This window comes from Microcaecilia unicolor, chromosome 5 (genome assembly GCF_901765095.1).
Source record: "Microcaecilia unicolor chromosome 5, aMicUni1.1, whole genome shotgun sequence".
Lineage (NCBI taxonomy): Eukaryota > Metazoa > Chordata > Amphibia > Gymnophiona > Siphonopidae > Microcaecilia > Microcaecilia unicolor.
This window is the reverse complement of record NC_044035.1, coordinates 354,964,815-354,984,795: the sequence shown is the minus strand read 5'-3', so window position 1 is coordinate 354,984,795 and position 19,981 is coordinate 354,964,815. Positions and strand designations below refer to the sequence as shown.

General features: G+C 44.5%; 1 protein-coding gene across 1 annotated transcript in view; it reads left to right on the top strand.

Annotated features, from left to right (window-relative positions):
* The window catches only part of PIEZO1 (piezo type mechanosensitive ion channel component 1), a gene marked incomplete in the record, with an annotated part of 321,245 nt that overhangs the window by 265,686 nt on the left and 35,578 nt on the right, over positions 1–19,981 (top strand). The window contains 6 exon segments of the mRNA XM_030204591.1: positions 615–726; positions 4,346–4,423; positions 8,657–8,829; positions 9,459–9,613; positions 16,435–16,632; positions 19,017–19,275. Of these exon segments, the coding sequence (XP_030060451.1) occupies positions 615–726; positions 4,346–4,423; positions 8,657–8,829; positions 9,459–9,613; positions 16,435–16,632; positions 19,017–19,275 (975 nt within the window).

Genomic DNA, 19,981 nt, shown 5'->3' with positions numbered 1-19,981 from the left:
ATTGATTAGGGATTTCAGACGCCTACCCTTCTGAAGGGTTGCTTTCTAACATCCCTCAGATTCTGGATTAGTCTGGTAAAGACTCTAAGGGAGGAAAAAATATGTCTGTCTTGAAATTTTCTTTCCTTTAGTCCTACCAAACCAGTGCAGAGGCCCTCCCAGATGCTATAAGAGCTCTCTATTAATGCATATGATGTATGCATTACACTTTCAGGTTTTCATACTCCTGTTGGAATATTCATTATGTTCTAAATTTAGTAAATAATTTTATAAAGTTAGATCTTATTTATTTTATGAAATAGATGAAAGAAAAATGCATAATCTTCATTGCTTTGTCATTCAAAACACTGAAGACCTATGATTGCATGGTGCTTTTATAGGGCAGAGCTCACTAGTCTGTCACCATCTGCTGGTTGATGGGCATAATCTGCAGGTTCTAGACTGGGCTGGTAGAACCAAAGGAAAGAAAATTATTAGGTAATACATAATTTCTCCATATTCATTAGTAATATCCTGAAAATCAGGTTTGCTTGTGGCCTTTATAATGACCTATATTTGCACCAGTTTTCCAGCAGGTAAACTCTAGTCCATTGTTCTGTTCTTTTTGGGTTCAGTTGGCCTACCAGGCGTGGGTGACGAATGCAAAAGCCGCACTAAGGGAAAGACGCCGACAGAAGAGAGAGCGAGAAAGAGCTGAACAGAATCTGAAAAAGCAAACAAAAACAGGTAGGGTTGGTCATTACCCCTACTGTGATCATCTGAAAAGAATACGCTTCCCATGCCATAAAGATACTCCAGCTTGAAGGGATGGCTTATCCCATTACCAGTGGGAACCCCCTTATATCATTATTTATTGGGATTTATTAACCGCCTTTATAAAGAGATTCACCCAAGGCGGTGCAGAACAGGTCCAGTTTAGCATACAATTTTGTTAACAGCATAACAATAGTAAAATAACCAAGAATAAACATAAATACAATACATGAGGTAAAAATTGAAACCTAATAATAGAACTACCGTGGAACAGAATCAAAAATATACACATTTAACAGCACTGGAATTCAAATGCCAGAGATGTTAGCATAATACTAATGATACATCTAATAAGCATGCATTAGAACATTCGACCAACATAAGTGTGATGCTAATTATTTTCTACAATAAGGCTTACCATATAGCTGAGGGACCAAGAACAGATATATGATGGGAACAAGATGGGTGGTACAGAGTCGGTTGGGATAATTTGATGGTTCGCTAAACTCAAGGCAAGTTCTTTGTATAGTTAAGCAAGAGATGAGGAACTGATCTAAGTTACAGTCTGTGTAGCAAGCTAGTCCAGGTGCATAATGAGTGTGTAGTCAGTCACTCTATGTATTAAAGGCTTGGGAGAAGAGCCAGGCTTTCGTCTGCTTCCTGAAGTAGAGGTGGTCTCGAGTTATACGCAGCCGCTCTGTGAGCAAATTCCAGAATGTGGGGAGTGGGATTACTCCTGAGAAGGCGGGTATCGCATCGTATAATTTCTTTTGAAGAGGGTACAGACAGTGATGATCCTTGAGAAGGACCTTAGAGGTCTTAAAGGTGTGTAAAGGGCTAACTTAAAGTACTGTGGCCCATTTTGTCTGAGGGTCTTGAAAATCAAACATAGAGTTTTAAATTTAGCCCTGCAGGTAGCCAGTGTAGTTTTCGCAGGAAGAGTGTAATGTGGTCACGCCACTTGCAGCCTTCTATCAGTCGGGCTGCAGCCTTCTGAATTAGTTGGAGCTGATGCAAACTATTTTTGGTTTGGCCAGTGTACAGGGCATTACAGTAGTCTAGTCAGATTTTTCAGATCCATCAACAGAAAGTCTGTTGCATTCTGTCTGTGAGTCCTATACTGAGGGGGCCGTCTGTCCTGTTATTGTGATGTCTTTACGTGGAGATAGACAACCAAAGCTAATGCACTAAAGGGTGTTCAGGCTTTGCACATGATTACTGTACACAATTTTGTGGGTACACAATGCAGAAAAAGGGATTTTGTGCACAAGTTAATTCTGCGCAAAGCCTTGAGAATACAGTATATTTAAAATCACAGTCATAAAGCTAATTCACTGTCCTGTGCAGATGCAGAGACATGCGCTGAAGAGCGAGAGCCTGATCACAACGCCAGGGCTTAACACTAAGTTATAGCAGGTTTAATGACCTGCAACTTGGCTTCAGTGTTCTGAAGTGAAGCGTGACAGTTGACCTCAGATCACTAATTCCCCTGAACTTCCAACCTTCCCAGTGCCCTCCCAACATTCCCCAAAACAATCCTTGGTGGTGTGACGGAGCCCCCTTCCTTGTACCTTTGTCATGAGGCAGGAATATGGGATACACCATAAAGAGTCAGTCTGTCAAATAAGGATTGTTTTCAAAAGAATCCCCTGTTCAGCAGAGAACTTGAACGTCCCACGGGAGAACACAGGTATGGAAGAGAGAGGGATGTTTGACCACGGAAATACAAGACCTGGATAGATGGATCTTAAAAAAACTTATTTATTGATGAAAAAAGACTCGACACAACCGTTGTGTTTCGGCTGTTAGGCCTGCATCAGGAGTCTAACTCGACGGTGTTCCGTATAGTGGGTCTTAAACGTCATAAATCACGCTGACATTTTGTTTGCTCACACGCAAGTTCTTTTATAAAGGTCTTTCTAAAGACCCACTCCATAGAGGTTCACTTTAAGTGTTTCCCAACGCACGCATCAGCTGATTTATGACGTTATACGGAACACTGTCGAGTTAGACTCCTGATGCAGGCCTAACGGCCGAAACACAACGGTTGTGTCGAGTCTTTTTTCATCAATAAATAAGTTTTTTTAAGATCCATCTTTCCAGGTCTTGTATTTCCGTGGTCAAACATCCCACTCTCTTCCATACAAATAAGGATTGTTTGGCAGACGGACCCCATGTGCTCTGTCCCAGGATGCACCACATGAGGCTAGGAATGAGTGGGCATTGCTCCTGCCTTTTAGCTTAAAAGTATTTGGGAGGGTGGTCTGGCAGACCATGGGTGTCTGTGTGTGTGTCAGGGGCTTAGCCAGACTTCGGCGGGAGGGGGGGTCCAGAGCCCAAGGTGAGGGGGCACATTTTACCCCCCCCCCCACCATTGCCGACCCCGCTGCCGCCACCACCAACTTTGCCCACCCCCTGCCGACAACCCTCTCGACCCCCCCTCCCGCCGCCAGCCTGCCGTCGCCTACCTTTGCTGGTGGGGGACCCCAACCCCCACCAGCTGAGGTCCTCTTCTTCTCGCAAAAGGCTTCCTTCTCTTTCTGACGTCCTTGGCTGGCAGGGATGGCGGGTTGGCGGCAGAAGGGGGGGTCGAGAGGGTCATTGGCAGGGGGGTCCAGGCTCCCCTGGCCCCATGTAGCTACGCCACGTGTGTGTGTGTTGGGGGGGGGGGGAGGAGAATCAGGGTTTACTAGTCACCAGGGATTTTTTTGGGGTGGAGCGCTATCGGAGGGAGGGGATCCATTAGACCACCTGGGATTTTTGTTTTGGGGGGGGGTTGAGGGGACCTAGAGTCAACGGCATTTTTTTTTCAATGTTCCCCTTCCTGTCAGAGATAATCCGCCAAAGGCAGAGAACTCGAACGTCCCATGGAGAGACACGGAGTAGAAGAAAAAGTGGGATGTTTGACCACGGAAACCAAAAACTGGACAGATGGATTCTTGAAGAAACAAACGTTTATTAAATCAAAAGACTCGACACAAACGTTGTGTTTTGGCCGGTAGGCCTGCATCAGGAGATGGAGAGCATCTGATGCCCAGATGTTGTAGAATACTGAACGGTGTCAAAAAAGTCGGTCTCAATAGATGTTTCTTGAAGAATCCATCTTTCCAGTTTTTGGTTTCCGTGGTCAAACATCCCACTTTTTCTTCTACCCCTTCCTGTCAGTGCATGAGCCAATCACTGCTTACACACTGACAGGAAAGGTGGCATTTTGCTGTTATATTACCATGTTGGTATTCACTGTTCTTCTCATAGTTAACACTTTTTAATACAGCAGTAATTTGTATAGTGTTTGCTTTTACTGCATTGAGGAGCTAAACTTTTGCGTTAGGCTTTGTGCTAAATGTCATTGCACAGCTCTAAACACAGGCCATGGCGATTTTCACTGTTTGGCATAATTTCTCCTGTAATTAGGCCACTGCAGTGCAGCATTAGAGGGAACATCTGAGGTTCCTGTGAACGAGAGAGTTAGAATCTCACTACTTTCCTCCCTAAGGAAGTTAGGGGGTTAAATTGCTAAAGCAGCGAATCTGAGTGAGAGGATCTATATTTGAAATTATTCTGAGACTGGTTAATGTTTTGTGTGCTTTAGAGGCTGCTGAAGACACAGGAGTGGTGTTAGTGGAACCATCTGAAGAGACTGAAGTCCAGGAGGAAGAAGAGTGTACAGGTGGGTAAATACTTCCTGAGACCAGGACCAGGCTAGTGGGATCTCAGTTGTGTGAGTCTCCAGTACTGTGCTTTCAGCTTCTGCTGGGTTCTCTCGGGACAGATACAGCATTGTCTGGGCAGGATTTCTAGTGAAGTGAGAATCCCTGGCATAAGATAAATATGAAAATAGCATATTACAAAATTATTCAAAGCTGTTAAATTGCATGAGAACTGCTTACAATTGCAGGGGATCTCGAGAGACTAGGCATCCAAATGGCAGATGAAAGTTCATATAAACAAGTGCAAAGTGAGGCACATTGATAAGAAAAACTTTAATTCTACGTTGTACGTTAGGAGTTACCACTCAGGAAAAGGATTTAGGCAGAGTCATAGCTAGGTGGGGTGGCAGAGGAAAGGGAAATGGGACTTGATATACTGCCTTTCTATGGTATGTTTGCAACTACATTCACAGCGGTTTACATATATTCAGGTACTTATTTTGTACCAGGGGCAATGGAGGGTTAAGTGACTTGTCCAAAGTCACAAGGAGCTGCAGTGTGAATCGGACCCAGTTCCCCAGGATCAGAGTCCGCTGCACTAACCACTAGGCCACTCCTCCACTCCTCCACTCCAGGCACCAGCATTGAATTTCTGGGCCACTCCCCCAAAACAAATTTTGAATGAAAGGTTGCCTGTGTGGATCAGCCCTTCAGCTCACACTGACACCTAGATTACAAAAGATCTGCTCCCCCTGATGTCAAAACCTGACTATGCTTCTGGATTTAGGCATCATTGTGGACCAATATGTTGAAATCTGCAGCAGTGGCCAAAAAGGCAGACAGAATGTTAGGAATTGCTAGGAAATGAAGAGAGAATATTCATACTGCCTCTGTATTGCTCCATTTCGAAGACCACACCTTGAGTATTGTGTACATTGCAAAAGAGATGTAGTGGAACTGGAAAAGGTACAAAGAAGGGAGACCAAAATGATTAAAGGAGTGACTCTCATATGAGGTTAGGGCTCTTCAGCTTGGACAAGAGCTGGTGGAAGATATGATTGAGGTCTGTAAAATCCCGAATGGAGTGGAATGGATAAATGTGAATTGATTGCTTAGTGTTTCAAAAGTACAAAGACTAAGGGCACCGTTTACCAAGGTGTGTTAGCGTTTTTAGCACACTTTAACCATGTAGATGTCCATAGGAATATTACGGCATCTGCACCAGGGGTGTAGCCAGACTTTGGTGGGAGGGGGGTCCACAGCCCGAGGTGAGGGGGCACATTTTAGCCCCCCCCCCCCTGGTGCCACCGACACCATTTTTGAACTCCCCGCTGCCACCACCACCTTTGACCCCCCGCCCCCAGCGCCAACCCTTTCGACCCCCTCTTCCCGCCGCCACCAGCTTTCCCCCGCCACCGGGTACCTTTGTTGGCGGGGGTCCCCAACCCCCACCAGCCAAAGTCCTCTTCTCCGGTGCGGCCACATTGCTGATCTGCAAGGGCAGGCTTCTGTTTCTGTGAGTCTGACGTCCTGCACGTCAGACTCACAGAAACAGAAGCCTGCCCTTGCAGATCAGCAACGCGGCCGCACCGGAGAAGAGGACTTTGGCTGGCGGGGGTTGGGGACCCCCGCCAACAAAGGTACCCGGCAGCAGGGGAGGGTTGGTGGCAGGGTGGCCAGGGCCAAATCTACGGGGGCCCATGCCCCCGTAGCCCCACGTAGCTACACCCCTGATCTACATGGTTAGTGCACGCTAATGCTTAGTGCGCGCTAAAATCTGAAACGTGCCTCAAGCGCGGCTTAGTAAACAAGGCCCTAAGAGACACGCCATGAAGTTACGCAGTGGTACATTTAAAACGAATAGGAGAAAATATTTTTTCCCTTCGTGTATAGTTAAGCTCTGGAACTCATTGCTGGAGCAGGTGGTAAAAGCAGTTAATGTAACTGGGTTTAAAAAAAAGTTTGCTGGAGCCTTCCAAGGACAGTCTCCGTCAATCCCTTACTCATTTGGGAGTCCACCTGAGGAAGAAAAGCATTAGCGGGTGGGATTACCCTCTTCTCCGCCCAGGAAAAATCCAAAAAAAGAACTGCTGTGAAAAGGTCTGGTTAATAAATTAAACGGGCTTTATTCAACTATTTACACAGATCTATATTACTTAACCTCATGAACCAAATCCTTTCTAATTTATGCAGTCTACCAATAGCAGTCTTTGACTCAGAATCAGTAACTTAGTCCTTTACACTTTCCAAACCCTTTCAGCCTTGTTTGCCAGGGTTGTAGCTGTAAGCTCTTCCCTGCTGCTTAGTTAAATGTGTGTGGGCGTGGCTGTGTAACCTAGGTCCCTCCTCTCCTTTCCTTACAAGTCCACCCTCTCCCAGTCCCCTCACATCTCACCCCTCTGCTGGAGACTTCTTGGGCTGGTAGCTGCTGGACTTCCAGTCTTGCTATGCCTGTCTGTACTGCGGCTTCCGGTCCTCCCCTGTTGGGTTCCTGGTGCTAGCCACACCTAGGCAGCCTTCACCCTTGCTGGGTCCCTAGTGCCAATTGCACCTCAGAGGCCTTCACCCTCTCTGAGCCCCTAGTTAAGATTGTACTCCAGAGGCCTTGTCCCTCAACAATGGTCCTTGAGGAGCCTCTGGGGTTTCTCCCTGCTAGGGTTCAGGATTACCAGCTCTGCAACCATCAATTTACAGGGTTTCCCACTAGAGAGCTACCTTTGCTCCTCTCGGTGCTAGGCACCAATTGCTCCCACAGGTCATTTTCTTCTGCCCTGAGCTGCTTTCAAAGGCCTCTGTGCCTTGAGTCTTGTTCCCAAAGGCTGCTGGTCTTCTTGTCTTCAGGAGAGCCTGTAAGGGTACTCTACCTACTGGGGGTCAGAGTTTCCATCTCTTAATTAGATTCTATAACCACCATCAGCAAGGTTTCCCCACTGGTGGGCTATCTCCCAACTTCACCAGAACCTAAGACCATTTACCAAAGGGGAATACAAAACCCAAAGATCTGCCACTAATCTCCCTCTCCCCTGAACTCGAGGGGAGCAGGTTTTCCAGTTCCCTTGTTCTGATCCAGTTCTCCCCATTCAGTGTGTGTGCATCATGAATCCCCACAAGCTTTATTCCCTCCAGTAAATTAATCCTCTGATAATGTATAAAAAGATCTCCCATCAACCTGTCTGTTTGCCCCCATTTGCATGCAGGCAGAGCTATGGGGCCCGTCCCCCTCCTGCAAGTGTAACAATAGTCTAACATTGTTAGACTAACATAGACTAACATTCTTGTACAGCTCTACTAAGGCAAGCAAACTGACAATTCACTTTAGAAAGAATAAACTGTTTCTGTTCTAAAAGCACTTTACCAGATTTCTTCTCTCACTGATTCTCATTAAAACCTATTCACAGGGGGGTTTCAGTAGCATGGAATCTTGCCACTTTTTTGGACTCTGCCAGGTACTTGCGACCTTGAATGGTTGCTGTTAGAAGCAGGATACTGGGCTAGATGGATCCTTTGTTTGACCCAGTGTAGAGGACAGATGCTCAATAGGGAGGAGAAATGGGGACCTCGAGAGAGCAGATGCTGAACATGAGGTGAGGATAGGGACAGGGACACAGAAATGGGGGGTGAGGGAAAGGGGACTTGGAGGGGGTGGAGGCATCTGCTTCCCTTTATACGGGTCCTGGCTGAATATCATCTGGGATCCGCGTAAGATCAAGTAAGCAGCACATGCTGGAATAGCCTGGACATGGCCTGTGCATTGAAAATTGGGGCCTAATTCTGCCCGCCGTGATCAGCATTTAAAATATTACTGACTTCCATCAGCTGAATATTGACTGGGTAACTTATACTGGCATATTCAGCATAACTGTGAACATGTAGAACACCAAGATGGAGTAGAAGTTGGATATGACAGTTTAACAAAGGTCAGGTATGTTAGATGTCCCACCAGCGATGGCTGCATTTGGCCACTGGCGTGCATTCTGTCTCAAATTCCATCTACTGTAAGAGAACAGCATGATATGTGTATACTGAGGCCAGCATTCAGCCAGCCATGTCTGGACAGAGACAAACCTTTTGAATGTGGACCTCGTGTGTCTGTTACAGTCTTAGTGATATTTATTTTTATTTATTGGGATTTATTAATTGTCTTTATGAAGAGATTTCATCTGGGTATTTGGTTTTCTTATCTCCTCCATCTTTTGCATGGTATGGAGAGATTTAGAAGTTCCTCTAACTGTCTTGGTGTCCTTCCCCTTCAGGACGGAGTAACATTCTGCATCGGATACTCAACATCTTGAAGTTCTTCTGGGTCCTGTTTCTGACCATGGTGGATGGACTTACACAGTGGCTTGGTAGCCTTACAAAGCACCATATCAACATGTCCACTGTCCTCTGGGTGGAGAGATACGTTCTCACTCAAAAGCTATCAAAGGTACGTGTCCATTTGGAGGTTCTTCGGTCTCCAGAATGTTGCGGAAACCTCCATAACTATGTGGATAGAAGTCATGACTGTCCAAAAACATTTGGGAGAAAAGAGTAAGTATCCTCAGTGGTGTTTCATTTCCACAAATTTGAGGCAATTTCTAAACCTGAAAATTAACATTTGTCTTCAGTCTAATTACTGTGACCAGTAGAAGGATTTGATTGAACTGTAGACTTTTGGACCTGTTAGTGGAGCCCCTGTCCCCCCCAATCTATTTGTGCTTATATAGCACTATTTCAGCCCTGCAAACTGGGGCTTCTGGATGCAGGGAGTCAGTCTTCTACTACATATCTCAAGCCAGAAGAAGTATTCAATGATTCAAACTCTATCCTATGGAAAATACAAGCCTGTGTCAGGTTAAATAGGTAACTGCTCCAACCTGGTCTCATCTGACACTAGCAAATGAGGTTAGTTACCTGTAATGTAAGTTCTGCTTGGACAGCCAAATGAATTGCCTGTTCCGCTTGTTTATAGTGGAAGCAGTATATGGATGATGCTCAAGGACAAGGTAAGTCCCTTCAAAAGAGAATGACATAGAACATGTAAGAAAAAGTGATGGAGGTTCTTTTTTGTTTTAGGGAGACACGGTGAGCAGAAAAACCCTGGATGACCTCTATCAAACATCACAGGATGGTGAGACTCCATCCACAGAAACTGGGTCCCAGCTTGTCACTCCGGATGAATCTGGCCTGGACAGAGAGCCAGTGGATTCTCAGAACAGCATGGCTTCAAGGCAGGTGCATAGATGTGTTTGGGGGTCAATTTTATTTATTATTTATATATTATAAAAACTTGATTACCATTTCCTATATATAGCATACATCAGTGGTTCCCAGACCTGGTCCAGGAGGCACCCCAGCCAGTCAGGTTTTCAGGATACCCACAATGAATATTCATGAGAGATTTGCATGTGCTATCTCCACTGCATGCAAATCTCTCTCATGATTATTCATTGTGGGTATCCTGAAAACCTGACTGGCTGAGGTGCCTCCAGGACCAGGTTTGGGAACCACTGTCATACATCAAAGCAGTGTACAATAAAAGCAACCAAAATAAATTTTTTTAAATGATTCAGCCCCTCTTTGCAATTCTTCAGCAGTTCTTTCTCAAACTTATCCTCCTCCCCACACAAATAAGGGAAACTTTGGCTAGCAAGGCACTGGTTCTTGAGAAACAGTTCCAGGAAAAAGGCTGGCTATAGGCAGATCCAGTTTTGATAGGTTCTGGGGCATTACTGTCGTGCCTCCATCTGGGCCTCCCTTGGCTTTCCAACAGCTGCTCAGGCAGCAGTAACAGCAAGCTGATAGTAAAACATGATGCTGAGCCTGCCAACGTTCACTTTCCGACAAGCTCTGAGATATACTGCCACTTGCACACATTCCCACTGTAATGGGAAACCCATGTATGTGTGTGTGTGGGGGGGGGGGGGGGGGGGAGGTCTGTCACAACAGTAAGTTTTGTTTTTACCTTGTTGCTGTTGCTACTGGGGCAGCCCTCAGCCCTGCCCAAAAGGTAGAGGGAGGTCCATGGGACTTGGTTGTGTTAGTGGAGGTGGAGAGCTTCCCTATGCTTATGAACGCTTAAAATATAAACCCAACGCTGGCTATAGGTTGTGGAGGAGTGTAGCATCTGTATCATTGGAGGAAATGATCAGGTCTAGTTTAACCAGACTCAAGATGGAGAAGAAAAAATGAGGAACGATGTAAAAAAAGTTTGAGGAACGATCAAGAGTTCAGTAGCTAAGACTGATTGCAAAAAGGTGTAGAGTGTGAAACACAGGTCACCAGTTCACAAAGAAGGACAGTCAGAGCAAGGTCCATCAAGCCCAGCTTCCTGTCTCTGACAGTGGCCAGTCCAGGTCACACGTACTCAGCAGATCCTGTTGGAAACGTCCAAAAAGCAGCAACCAGCAAGGAGCTGGTAATGATGTATAGGAATGCTCTCAACATCCCTGTCACACTGTTTGACACCTTTGAGATGGACAAGGCAGAGGTACAACCAGCAGAAAACTTCCCTATATAACGTCATTGGTGAGAACTTGTCTAGAATATTGTGGTTCATTCTGAAGGCTGCATCCCTTACAGGACACAGACACAACCCAACCAAGCCAAGGCAGCAGAAAACCTTCAAACACCCAAGAGGTGTAAAATGTACAGGAAGTCAGCATTTTTCAGTGGCAAGGAAGAACAAGGGGCTATGAGCTGAGGTTGAAGGGTGGCGGCAGAGTGGCCTCCCAGAGAATATGGGGAAAGCAGAAAAAGCACAAAGGATCCATAGTTGTAGGGCAGTGAGGCCAATGCTTCATGATTAAGGAGGATCATAAGAAAAGCCAGGCTGCATCAGCCCAAGATCCACCAATCCCAGCGTCTTGCCTCCAACAAGGGCCAGTCTGGATTGTACATACCCAGCAGATCCCAAAAGGTAGATCTGTGTCTTATACCTCATTTCTTGGCTTACAATTTTTTATGAACTTGTCCAAACCTTTTTCGAACCACACTATATTTGTTGCCTTGGCAACACATTTCATAGACCTAATTGTATAGTGCATGACAAAATGCTGCTACAGTTAGTTTTCTATTGCTGGCCAAGTGTAATGGTGGATTTCTTAGCATCCTATCAGACCAGTCCAGACAAGTGGATTATGTTCGTTGACCAGTGGATGGAGAACTAGAATAAAAGTAGTTCTGTGTGAGTCGCCCTTTAAAGTTATTGTGCAGCCAGTGTATATTCTCCGTCTCCAAACGGATAGTTGTTGGACTACGCCAGCTCTTGACTCAGTAGTTTCTGGTGTCAGTTGAGCTAAGGGTTTCTTAATAGTCAAACTTAGCTTCCTTTAGCAGGAGCTTGGCTGACACTCAGTGGTGCTGAGTCCCCCCCCCCCCCCCCCCCTTCCCATTATGCTGATATGCAGTTGTTTGGAGCAGTGACAACGCTAACATCTCAAGGTTTCTTTTTCTTTTCTAGCTGAATTTTAAACCGCTGTGGTGGTGGTTTCAATCAGTGGTATATATAGATGTTCATTTTCAAAGCACATAGACTTAAAAAGTTACATTGCAATCTATGCAACTTTGTAAGTCTATGTGCTTTGAAAATTAGCCTCTAAATATAATAAACTAATCTTCTCAGAGTTGTCCACCTCGTCTCACATAAGGTGGTTCAGCTCTTTGTTCAGGGGGAATAGTGCACCTCCTTTTCCAACTCGATAGCTCAGCTCTGTTCTCAACATGGATTTCTCTGCTCCCTTCACAAACTGAATAACTGAACTTCCTTTTCCAACCTTCATAGCACTGGGTTCCTTTGCGAGGCTGCATGGCTGTGCTTTCTTTTGCAACAGAATGCCACATCTCCCTTTTTGAAGCCGAAGGCCATGACTCTGTAGTTGAAGCTGAATACCTCCGCTCCCTTTCTGAAGTTTTGCTCAGTTTCCCTTTTCATGATGTCTAGCTCAGTTTCCTTTTTGAGCTGGATGAGTTAGTTGTTGTTTTTCTCAAGTTAGCATTTTGCTACCACTTTTTAATCCCACCCCTCTTGGGGGAACTGCTTTGCAATATCCCACTTGTCTGGACTGGTCTGATAGGATGCTAAAGAAAGAAAAGTTATGTCTTTATCTGATAACTTTCTTTCCTTTAGTCCTATCAGACCAGTCCAGAATACCTCCCTGTTTGGTTTGTTTGCATCAAGCAAATTATCCTAACACTACTTTCTTTTGCAGTCTTAATTGCAAATGCTTTTTCTTTCAACTTTTCCTATTGTGCTTCTTGGCTTTCAACTCCTGATGCAGCCAGTATGCTGCACGTCAGTAGAGTAGACGTCTGTTTCCCTAAACATGGCATTGGCTGAGTATAGTGTGTTGGATGTCAAAACTATTGGTCTTCCCAACACTGTGAGCTTGAGCACCACTGCTTGGCTATTCAAAATGTAATTATTTGTTGGGATTTATTAACCGCCTTTATGAAGAGATTCACCCAAGGCGGTGTATGGAAGGTACATTTTAACATAAAACTTACAATTTTGTCAACGGCATAACAATAGTAAAATAACCAAAAATAAACAAATACAATAAATGAGGTTGAAAACAGTAAATTGAAACATTTAACAGCACTGGAATTCAAATACCAGAGATGTTAGCATAATACTAATGATATACCTGATAAGCGTGCATTAGAACATTCAACTAACTTAGATATGATGCTAAAGATTTTCTACAATACAGCTTACCATATAGCTGAGGGACCAAGAACAGATATATGATGGGAACAAGATGGGTGGTACAGAGTCAGTTGGGATAATTTGATGGTTAGCTAAACTCAAGGCAAGTTCTTTGTATAGTTAAGCAAGAGATAAGGAACTGATCTAAGTTACAGTATGTGTAGCAAGCTAGTCCAGGTGCAGAATGAGTGTCTAGTCAGTCACCCTATGTATTAAAGGCTTGGGAGAAGAGCCAGGCTTTCACCTGCTTCCTGAAGTAGAGGTACTCTTGAGTTATATGGAGTCCCTCTGTGAGTAAATTCCAGAGCGTGAGAGCTACTCCTGAGAAGGCTCGCTGGCGGGTATCTCATCATACAATTTCTTTTGAAGAGGGTACAGATAGTGATGATCCTTGAGAGGACCTTAGAGGTCTTAAAGGTGTGTAAAGGACTAACTTATTTTTTTAAGTACTCTGGCCCACTTTGTCTGAAGATCAAACATAGAGTTTTAAATTTAGCCCTGTAAGGTACTGGTAGCCAGTGTAGCTTTTTGGAAGACTGAACCGACTGAAAATAATAATAAGAAACAGCATAAGGAATGTCAAGTCAAATGCAAAGCGCTGATAAGGAAGGCTAAGAGGGACTTTGAAAAAAAGATTGCATTGAAGGAAAAAACACATAGTAAAAATTTTTTAGGTATATTAAAAGCAAGAAACCGGCAAAAGAATCGGTTGGACCGCTAGACCGAGGAGTAAAAGGAGCGATCAGGGAAGACAAAGCTGTAGCGGAGAGATTAAATGAATTCTTTGCTTCGGTCTTCACCAAGGAAAATTTGGGTGGGATACCGGTGCCCGAAATGGTATTCGAAGCTGACGAGTCATAGAAAGGTAATGAATTCTCTGTAAACCTGGAAGATGTAATGGGGCAGTTCTACAAACTGAAGAGTATCAAATCTCCTGGACCGGATGGTATTCATCCCAGAGTACTGATAGAACTGAAAAATGAGCCTGCGGAGCTATTGTTAGTAATATGTAATTTATCCTTAAAATCGGAAGATTGGAGGGTGGCCAATGTAACGCCGATTTTTAAAAAAGGTTCCAGAGGAGATCTGGGAAATTATAGACCAGCGAGTCTGATGTCGGTGCTGGGCAAAATGGTAGAGACTATTATTAAGAACAAAATTACAGAGCATATTCAAAAGCATGGATTAATGAGACAAAGCCAACATGGATTTAGTGAAGGGAAATCTTGCCTCACCAATTTACTACATTTCTTTGAAGGGGTGAACAAACATGTGGATAAAGGTGAGCCAGTCAATATTGTGTATCTGGATTTCTAGAAGGCGTTTGACAAAGTACCTCATGAAAGACTCCAGAGGAAATTGGATAGTCATGGGATAGGAGGTAGTGTTCTATTGTGGATTAAAAACTGGTTAAAACAGAGAGTAGGGTTAAATGGTCGGTATTCTCGATGGAGAAAGGTAATTAGTGGGGTTCCCTAGGGGTCTGTGCTGGGACCGCTGCTTTTTAACATATTTATAAATGGCCTAGAGATGGGAGTAACTAGTGAGGTAATTAAATTTGCTGATGACACAAAGTTATTCAGAGTCGTTAAATCGCAGGAGGATTGTGAAAAATTACAAGAGGACCTTAAGAGACTGGGCGTCTAAATGGCAGATGACGTTTAATGTGAGCAAGTGCAAAGTGATGCATGTGAGAAAGAGGAACCCGAATTATAGCTACGTCATGCAAGGTTCCACGTTAGGAGTCACAGACCAAGAAAGGGATCTAGGTGTCGTCGTTGATCATACGTTGAAATCTTCTGCTCAGTGTGCTACTGCGGCTAAGAAAGCAAATAGAATGTTAGGTATTATTAGGAAAGGAATGGAAAACAAAAATGAGGATGTTATAATGCCTTTGTATCACTCCATGGTGCGACTGCACCTCGAATATTGTGTTCATTTCTGGTCACCGCATCTCAAAAAAGATATAGTGGAATTAGAAAAGGTGCAGAGAAGGGTGACGAAAATGATAAAGGGGATGGGACAACTTCCCTATGAGGAAAGGCTAAAGCGGCTGGGGCTCTTCAGCTTGGAGAAAAGGTGGCTGAGGGGAGATATGATAGAGGTCTATAAAATAATGAGTGGTATAAAATAATGAGTGCAGTTGAACGGGTAGATGTGAGGCGTCTGTTTACCCTTTCCAAAAATACTAGGACTGGGGGGCATGCAATGAAGCTACAATGTAGTAAATTTAAAACAAATCAGAGAAAATCTTTCTTCACTCAATGTGTAATTAAACTCTGTAATTCATTGCCAGAGAATGTGGTAAAGGCGGTTAGCTTAGCAGAGTTTTAAAAAGGTTTGGACGTCTTCCTAAAGGAAAAGTCCATAGACCATTATTAAATGGACTTGGGGGAAAATCCACTATTTCTGGGATAAGCAGTATAAAATGTTTTGTACTTTTTTGGGATCTTGTCAGGTATTTGTGACCTGGATTGGCCACTATTGGAAACAGGATGCTGGGCTTGATGGACCTTTGGTCTTTCCCAGTATGGCAATACTTATGTACTTATATATGTACTTTTGCAGGAAGGGTGTGATGAGGTCATGCCACTTGTAGCCTTCTATCAGTCGTGCTGCAGCATTCTGAATTAGTTGGAGCTGATACAAACTCTTTTTGTTTGGCCAGTGTACAGGGCATTACAGTAGTCTAGTCATGATGTTATCATGGCATGGACCACTGTGGTCTGGCTCATCTTTTCAATATATGGAGAGATATTTCATAGCTGCTGTAGGTGATAGAAACAAATACCGAACTTGCTATGGCTGCACAATACTACAATACCCTTAAGGAGTGACTCACCAAGAACTACTTTTATTCTCTGTCTCCATCTGCTGGTCGATGGACATAACTCACTTGTCTGGACTGGTCTGATAGGACTAAATGAAAGAAAGTTATCAGGTAAGATATAACTTTTCCGTGGGAAGTGGGAAGCTGGTGTTGGTTGGGTTGTCATCTACCCAGGGTGCTAAAGAATCAGAGATTATGAGAACTAGAAGAAAACATGGGCAGCCTTTGCTTGGCAATTAAGGACCAATTCCCCATCTGAGGACCTGCCTGCGCTGTTGTCTTCCTCTCTGATTCTCCACTACCCCGAGTAGATGGATGGGTTGTGGGAATTTATATACATTCAAGGCCAGCTCCCTCTATCTCTCCTCATCTTTGTACTTTGTTTCTGTGGGTGGAGTTATGACTATCCAGTTTTTATTCTGGATCTGTTTTTAAATAAATTACTCGAGCTAAATGAGAATGATGCAGTAAAATCAGTCTACCCCTGCAGTGTATTGACCCTTTCTCTTCCTCAGTGGGTGTGAGGGGGAAGATATGCTCAGCAGTCCTGTGGACTATACAGACGCTACCACTTCAATGACCACAGGCTACAGTACCAGAACCAGCAGTGAAGACCAGATTATGGATATGGAGGCTAAGCCGGACCTGGAGTCTCTTCAGCAAGGTCACCCTACGGGCCGGACCAGAACTGCCAGTGAACTACTTCTGAAAAGGTATAATTCTGTGGTCTAGTGTGAACAGTCCAGATCATGCCTGTTGTGCAAAGGTTTACATGTGGAGCAGCATTTTAGAAAGGACGTACAACGTAGAATTGAGATTTTGAGGTCAGGACATCTACCTGTATAGAGCCTGTTCTAAAATACATCAAAAAATGGCCTTTATGCACCAGTTATATGTGGCAGGAGCATCCATTTTAGATTCCTAAACATCTCAAATATCAGTGGACACAACATGGCAACATAAACACACATGTTATGGTATTCCAAAACATAACCATTTATTTATGTGCTAGAACATATATAGGTATGTTATCCATTTTAGAAACTTTCACATTTGTTTTTGGAAGACAGCCTCCAGGGTAGCACTACCCAAAACAAACACTTTTCTGAAAACCTAGACATCCCAGGCACCAGGTGTAAATCCCAATGTTGATCTTTATGAACACAGATGTGAATTCCCCTTCTGAAATGGGGAGTACGTGTTAAATGTTTTTCCCCACCCTGGTCCCATCCCAAACCTGCCTGGACCACACCTCCTCCTTGCCATATGCTTGATTTTAGCTTTAGATGTGTATATCCCAACTTATAAAATTAAGATTTAGGTACATATGCAATGTACACATCTAATTGCCAGGTTATTCACATACCACCTGATATTCAGCGCTATTCAACCGTCCACGATCAGATCTTGGCCAGCTAAATAGCCTTAAACCAGCTAATATTTAGCATGAGATAGCCGGCTATCTCGGCTGAATGTTATCACTTAGTGGCTAGCCCGGTCACCGGCAATGTCACGCCACATAACCAGTTGGCACCAGTATTCATTGGCTGACTAGCTAAGTTTAGTAACCAGAGAGACTTGCCATTTATGCAGGTCTATCTTTGGCTGCTATAACTTAACCTGGTCAGCCGATGAATATTGACTTAACTGGCTATCAGGTGAATTTTCGAAAGAGAAGGACGCCCATCTTCCAACACAAATTGGGAGATGGGTGTCCTTCTCGCAAGGTCGCCCAGATCGGCATAATCGAAAGCCGATTTTGGGCACCCTCAACTGCTTTCCGTCGGGGGGACGACCAAAGTTCACGGGGGGGGGGGGTGTCGGCAGTGTAGCGAAGGTGGGACTGGGGCGTGCTTAGGAGATGGGCGTCCTTGGCCGATAATGGAAAAAAGAAGGGCGTCTCTGACGAACACTTGGGCGACTTTACTTGGTCCATTTTATTTCACCACCAAGCATCAAAAAGGTGCCCGAACTGACCAGATGACCACCAGAGGGAATCTGGGATCACCTCCCCTTACTCCCCCAGTGGTCACTAACCCCCTCCCACCCTCAAAAAACATCTTTAAAAATACTTTTTTGCCAGCCTCAAATGCAATACTCAGGTCCATCGCAGCAGTATGCAGGTACCTGGAGCAGTTGTAGTGGGTGCAGTGTACTTCAGGCAGGCGGACCCAGGCCTATCCCCCCCCTACCTGTTACACTTGTGGTGGTAAATGTGAGCCCTCCAAACCCCCCCCCCAAAACCCACTGTACCCACATGTAGGTGCCCCCCTTCATCCCTAAGGGCTATGGTAGTGGTGTACAGTTTTGGGTTTTTTGGGGGGGTTGGGGGCTCAGAAACCAAAGTAAGGGAGCTATGCACCTGGGACCTTTTTCTGTAGTCCACTGCAGTGCCCCCTAGGGTGCCCGGTTCGTGCCCTGGCATGTCAGAGGGACCAGTGCACTACGAATGCTGGCTCCTCCCACGACCAAATGGCTTGGATTTGGTCGTTTTTGAGATGGGCGTCCTCGGTTTCCATTATCGCCGAAAACCGGGGACGACCATCTCAAAAACGACCTAAGGTCGACCTAAATTTCGCGATTTGGGTGTCCCCGACCGTATTAGCCGTCCTTACAGATGGGCGCCCATCTTGGCCCTGTTCGATTATGCCCCTCCATGTGTATAGCGGCAGAAACGCCCCTGGAAATTCAATGCTGGTTGCTGGATATGGCCCCTCCGTTGAATTTCTGGGTTCGCCATCAACTGCAGGAGGCAGCCTGGCTAAGTCCCGCGGTCTGAATATCAGCCCCATAGACTTTCTAAACTAAGCATCATAGTGAACTTTAGGCTCCAACGTATTGTGGGTAAATGTAAATTAGTATATATCGATAATTGAAGTTACTTATCCTGAAATGAGAAGAAATTGAAGTGCTAGAACATGATTGAATATATCAGGAACGCAGTCAAATTTCTCGACCTCTTCTATGCTGTGTACATTCTGATTAGGATCAGCACTGACAACTCATCCATGTCAGCTCTCTGTTTGAGAAAATGCAGCTTCTAGAGAGAGAGAGATGCTAACCTTTTGAATGAAGGATTTCTTTATCTCCCTCTTAGACATTTTTATTTTGAAGAGCTGGACGAGTCGGAGCAGTTTTATAAATCTCAGAACCGCTTCCTGAAGTTGGTTTTGGCTTTCTACAAGTTCATTGCGGCGCACTCGGAGCTGCTGTGCTATTTCATCATCATTGTTAACAACATGGTGTCGGGCTCCGTCATCTCTCTTTTTCTGCCCATCTTGGTCTTCCTCTGGGCCATGCTGTCCATCCCCCGCCCCAGCAAACGCTTCTGGATGACGGCCATTGTGTATACGGAGGTAGGTAACGGGCCCTCAGACCTTCCATGGACCAAGGCCTGACTCAGTGGCACCTCTTGAGGCCCATCTCAATGGCTGCTTTATCCTTATATATCAAAATGGGGTCTATTTAAGTGCTAGTAATATTGCTAATCTGAAGCTAAATGCCAGGTGTACCATTGGGGCCACCAGTCAGCAAAATTATTTTCTCTGTGTTGCTAAATCTGGACAGTAAAGTAACCTCTTTGCTTTTAATGATCAAGCATTACCACTTTATGTAGAATAGGGTCTCTCTATAGTCGATGACCTGTTACAACCCAATTTATTACTCAGGAACCTTCTTGCAATACCATAATTTATTCTTCTTTACCATGTGTGTATGCACATGGTATATACATATACCATGATCTGTTCCATATATATTATGTTCCACGTATGTTACCATGAATGTATGCACATTAACGCAATACCATCTGTAATCATGTTAACCAGAAATGGCAACCGCCATTACGGCAAATGTAAGCCACACTGAGCCTGCAAATTGGTGGGGAAATGTGGGATACAAATGCTACAAAAAAATAAATTTAAAAAAGCAACAACAGAAAACCAAGAAATGGAGACCATTTTGCCTGGTCCAGTAAAAGTCTTGCACCAGACATCTGATCTCAGCCTGAGGGAGAGGTGCCACATTTGCATAAAAGCATTTCTCCTCTGCAGACTCAAAAGT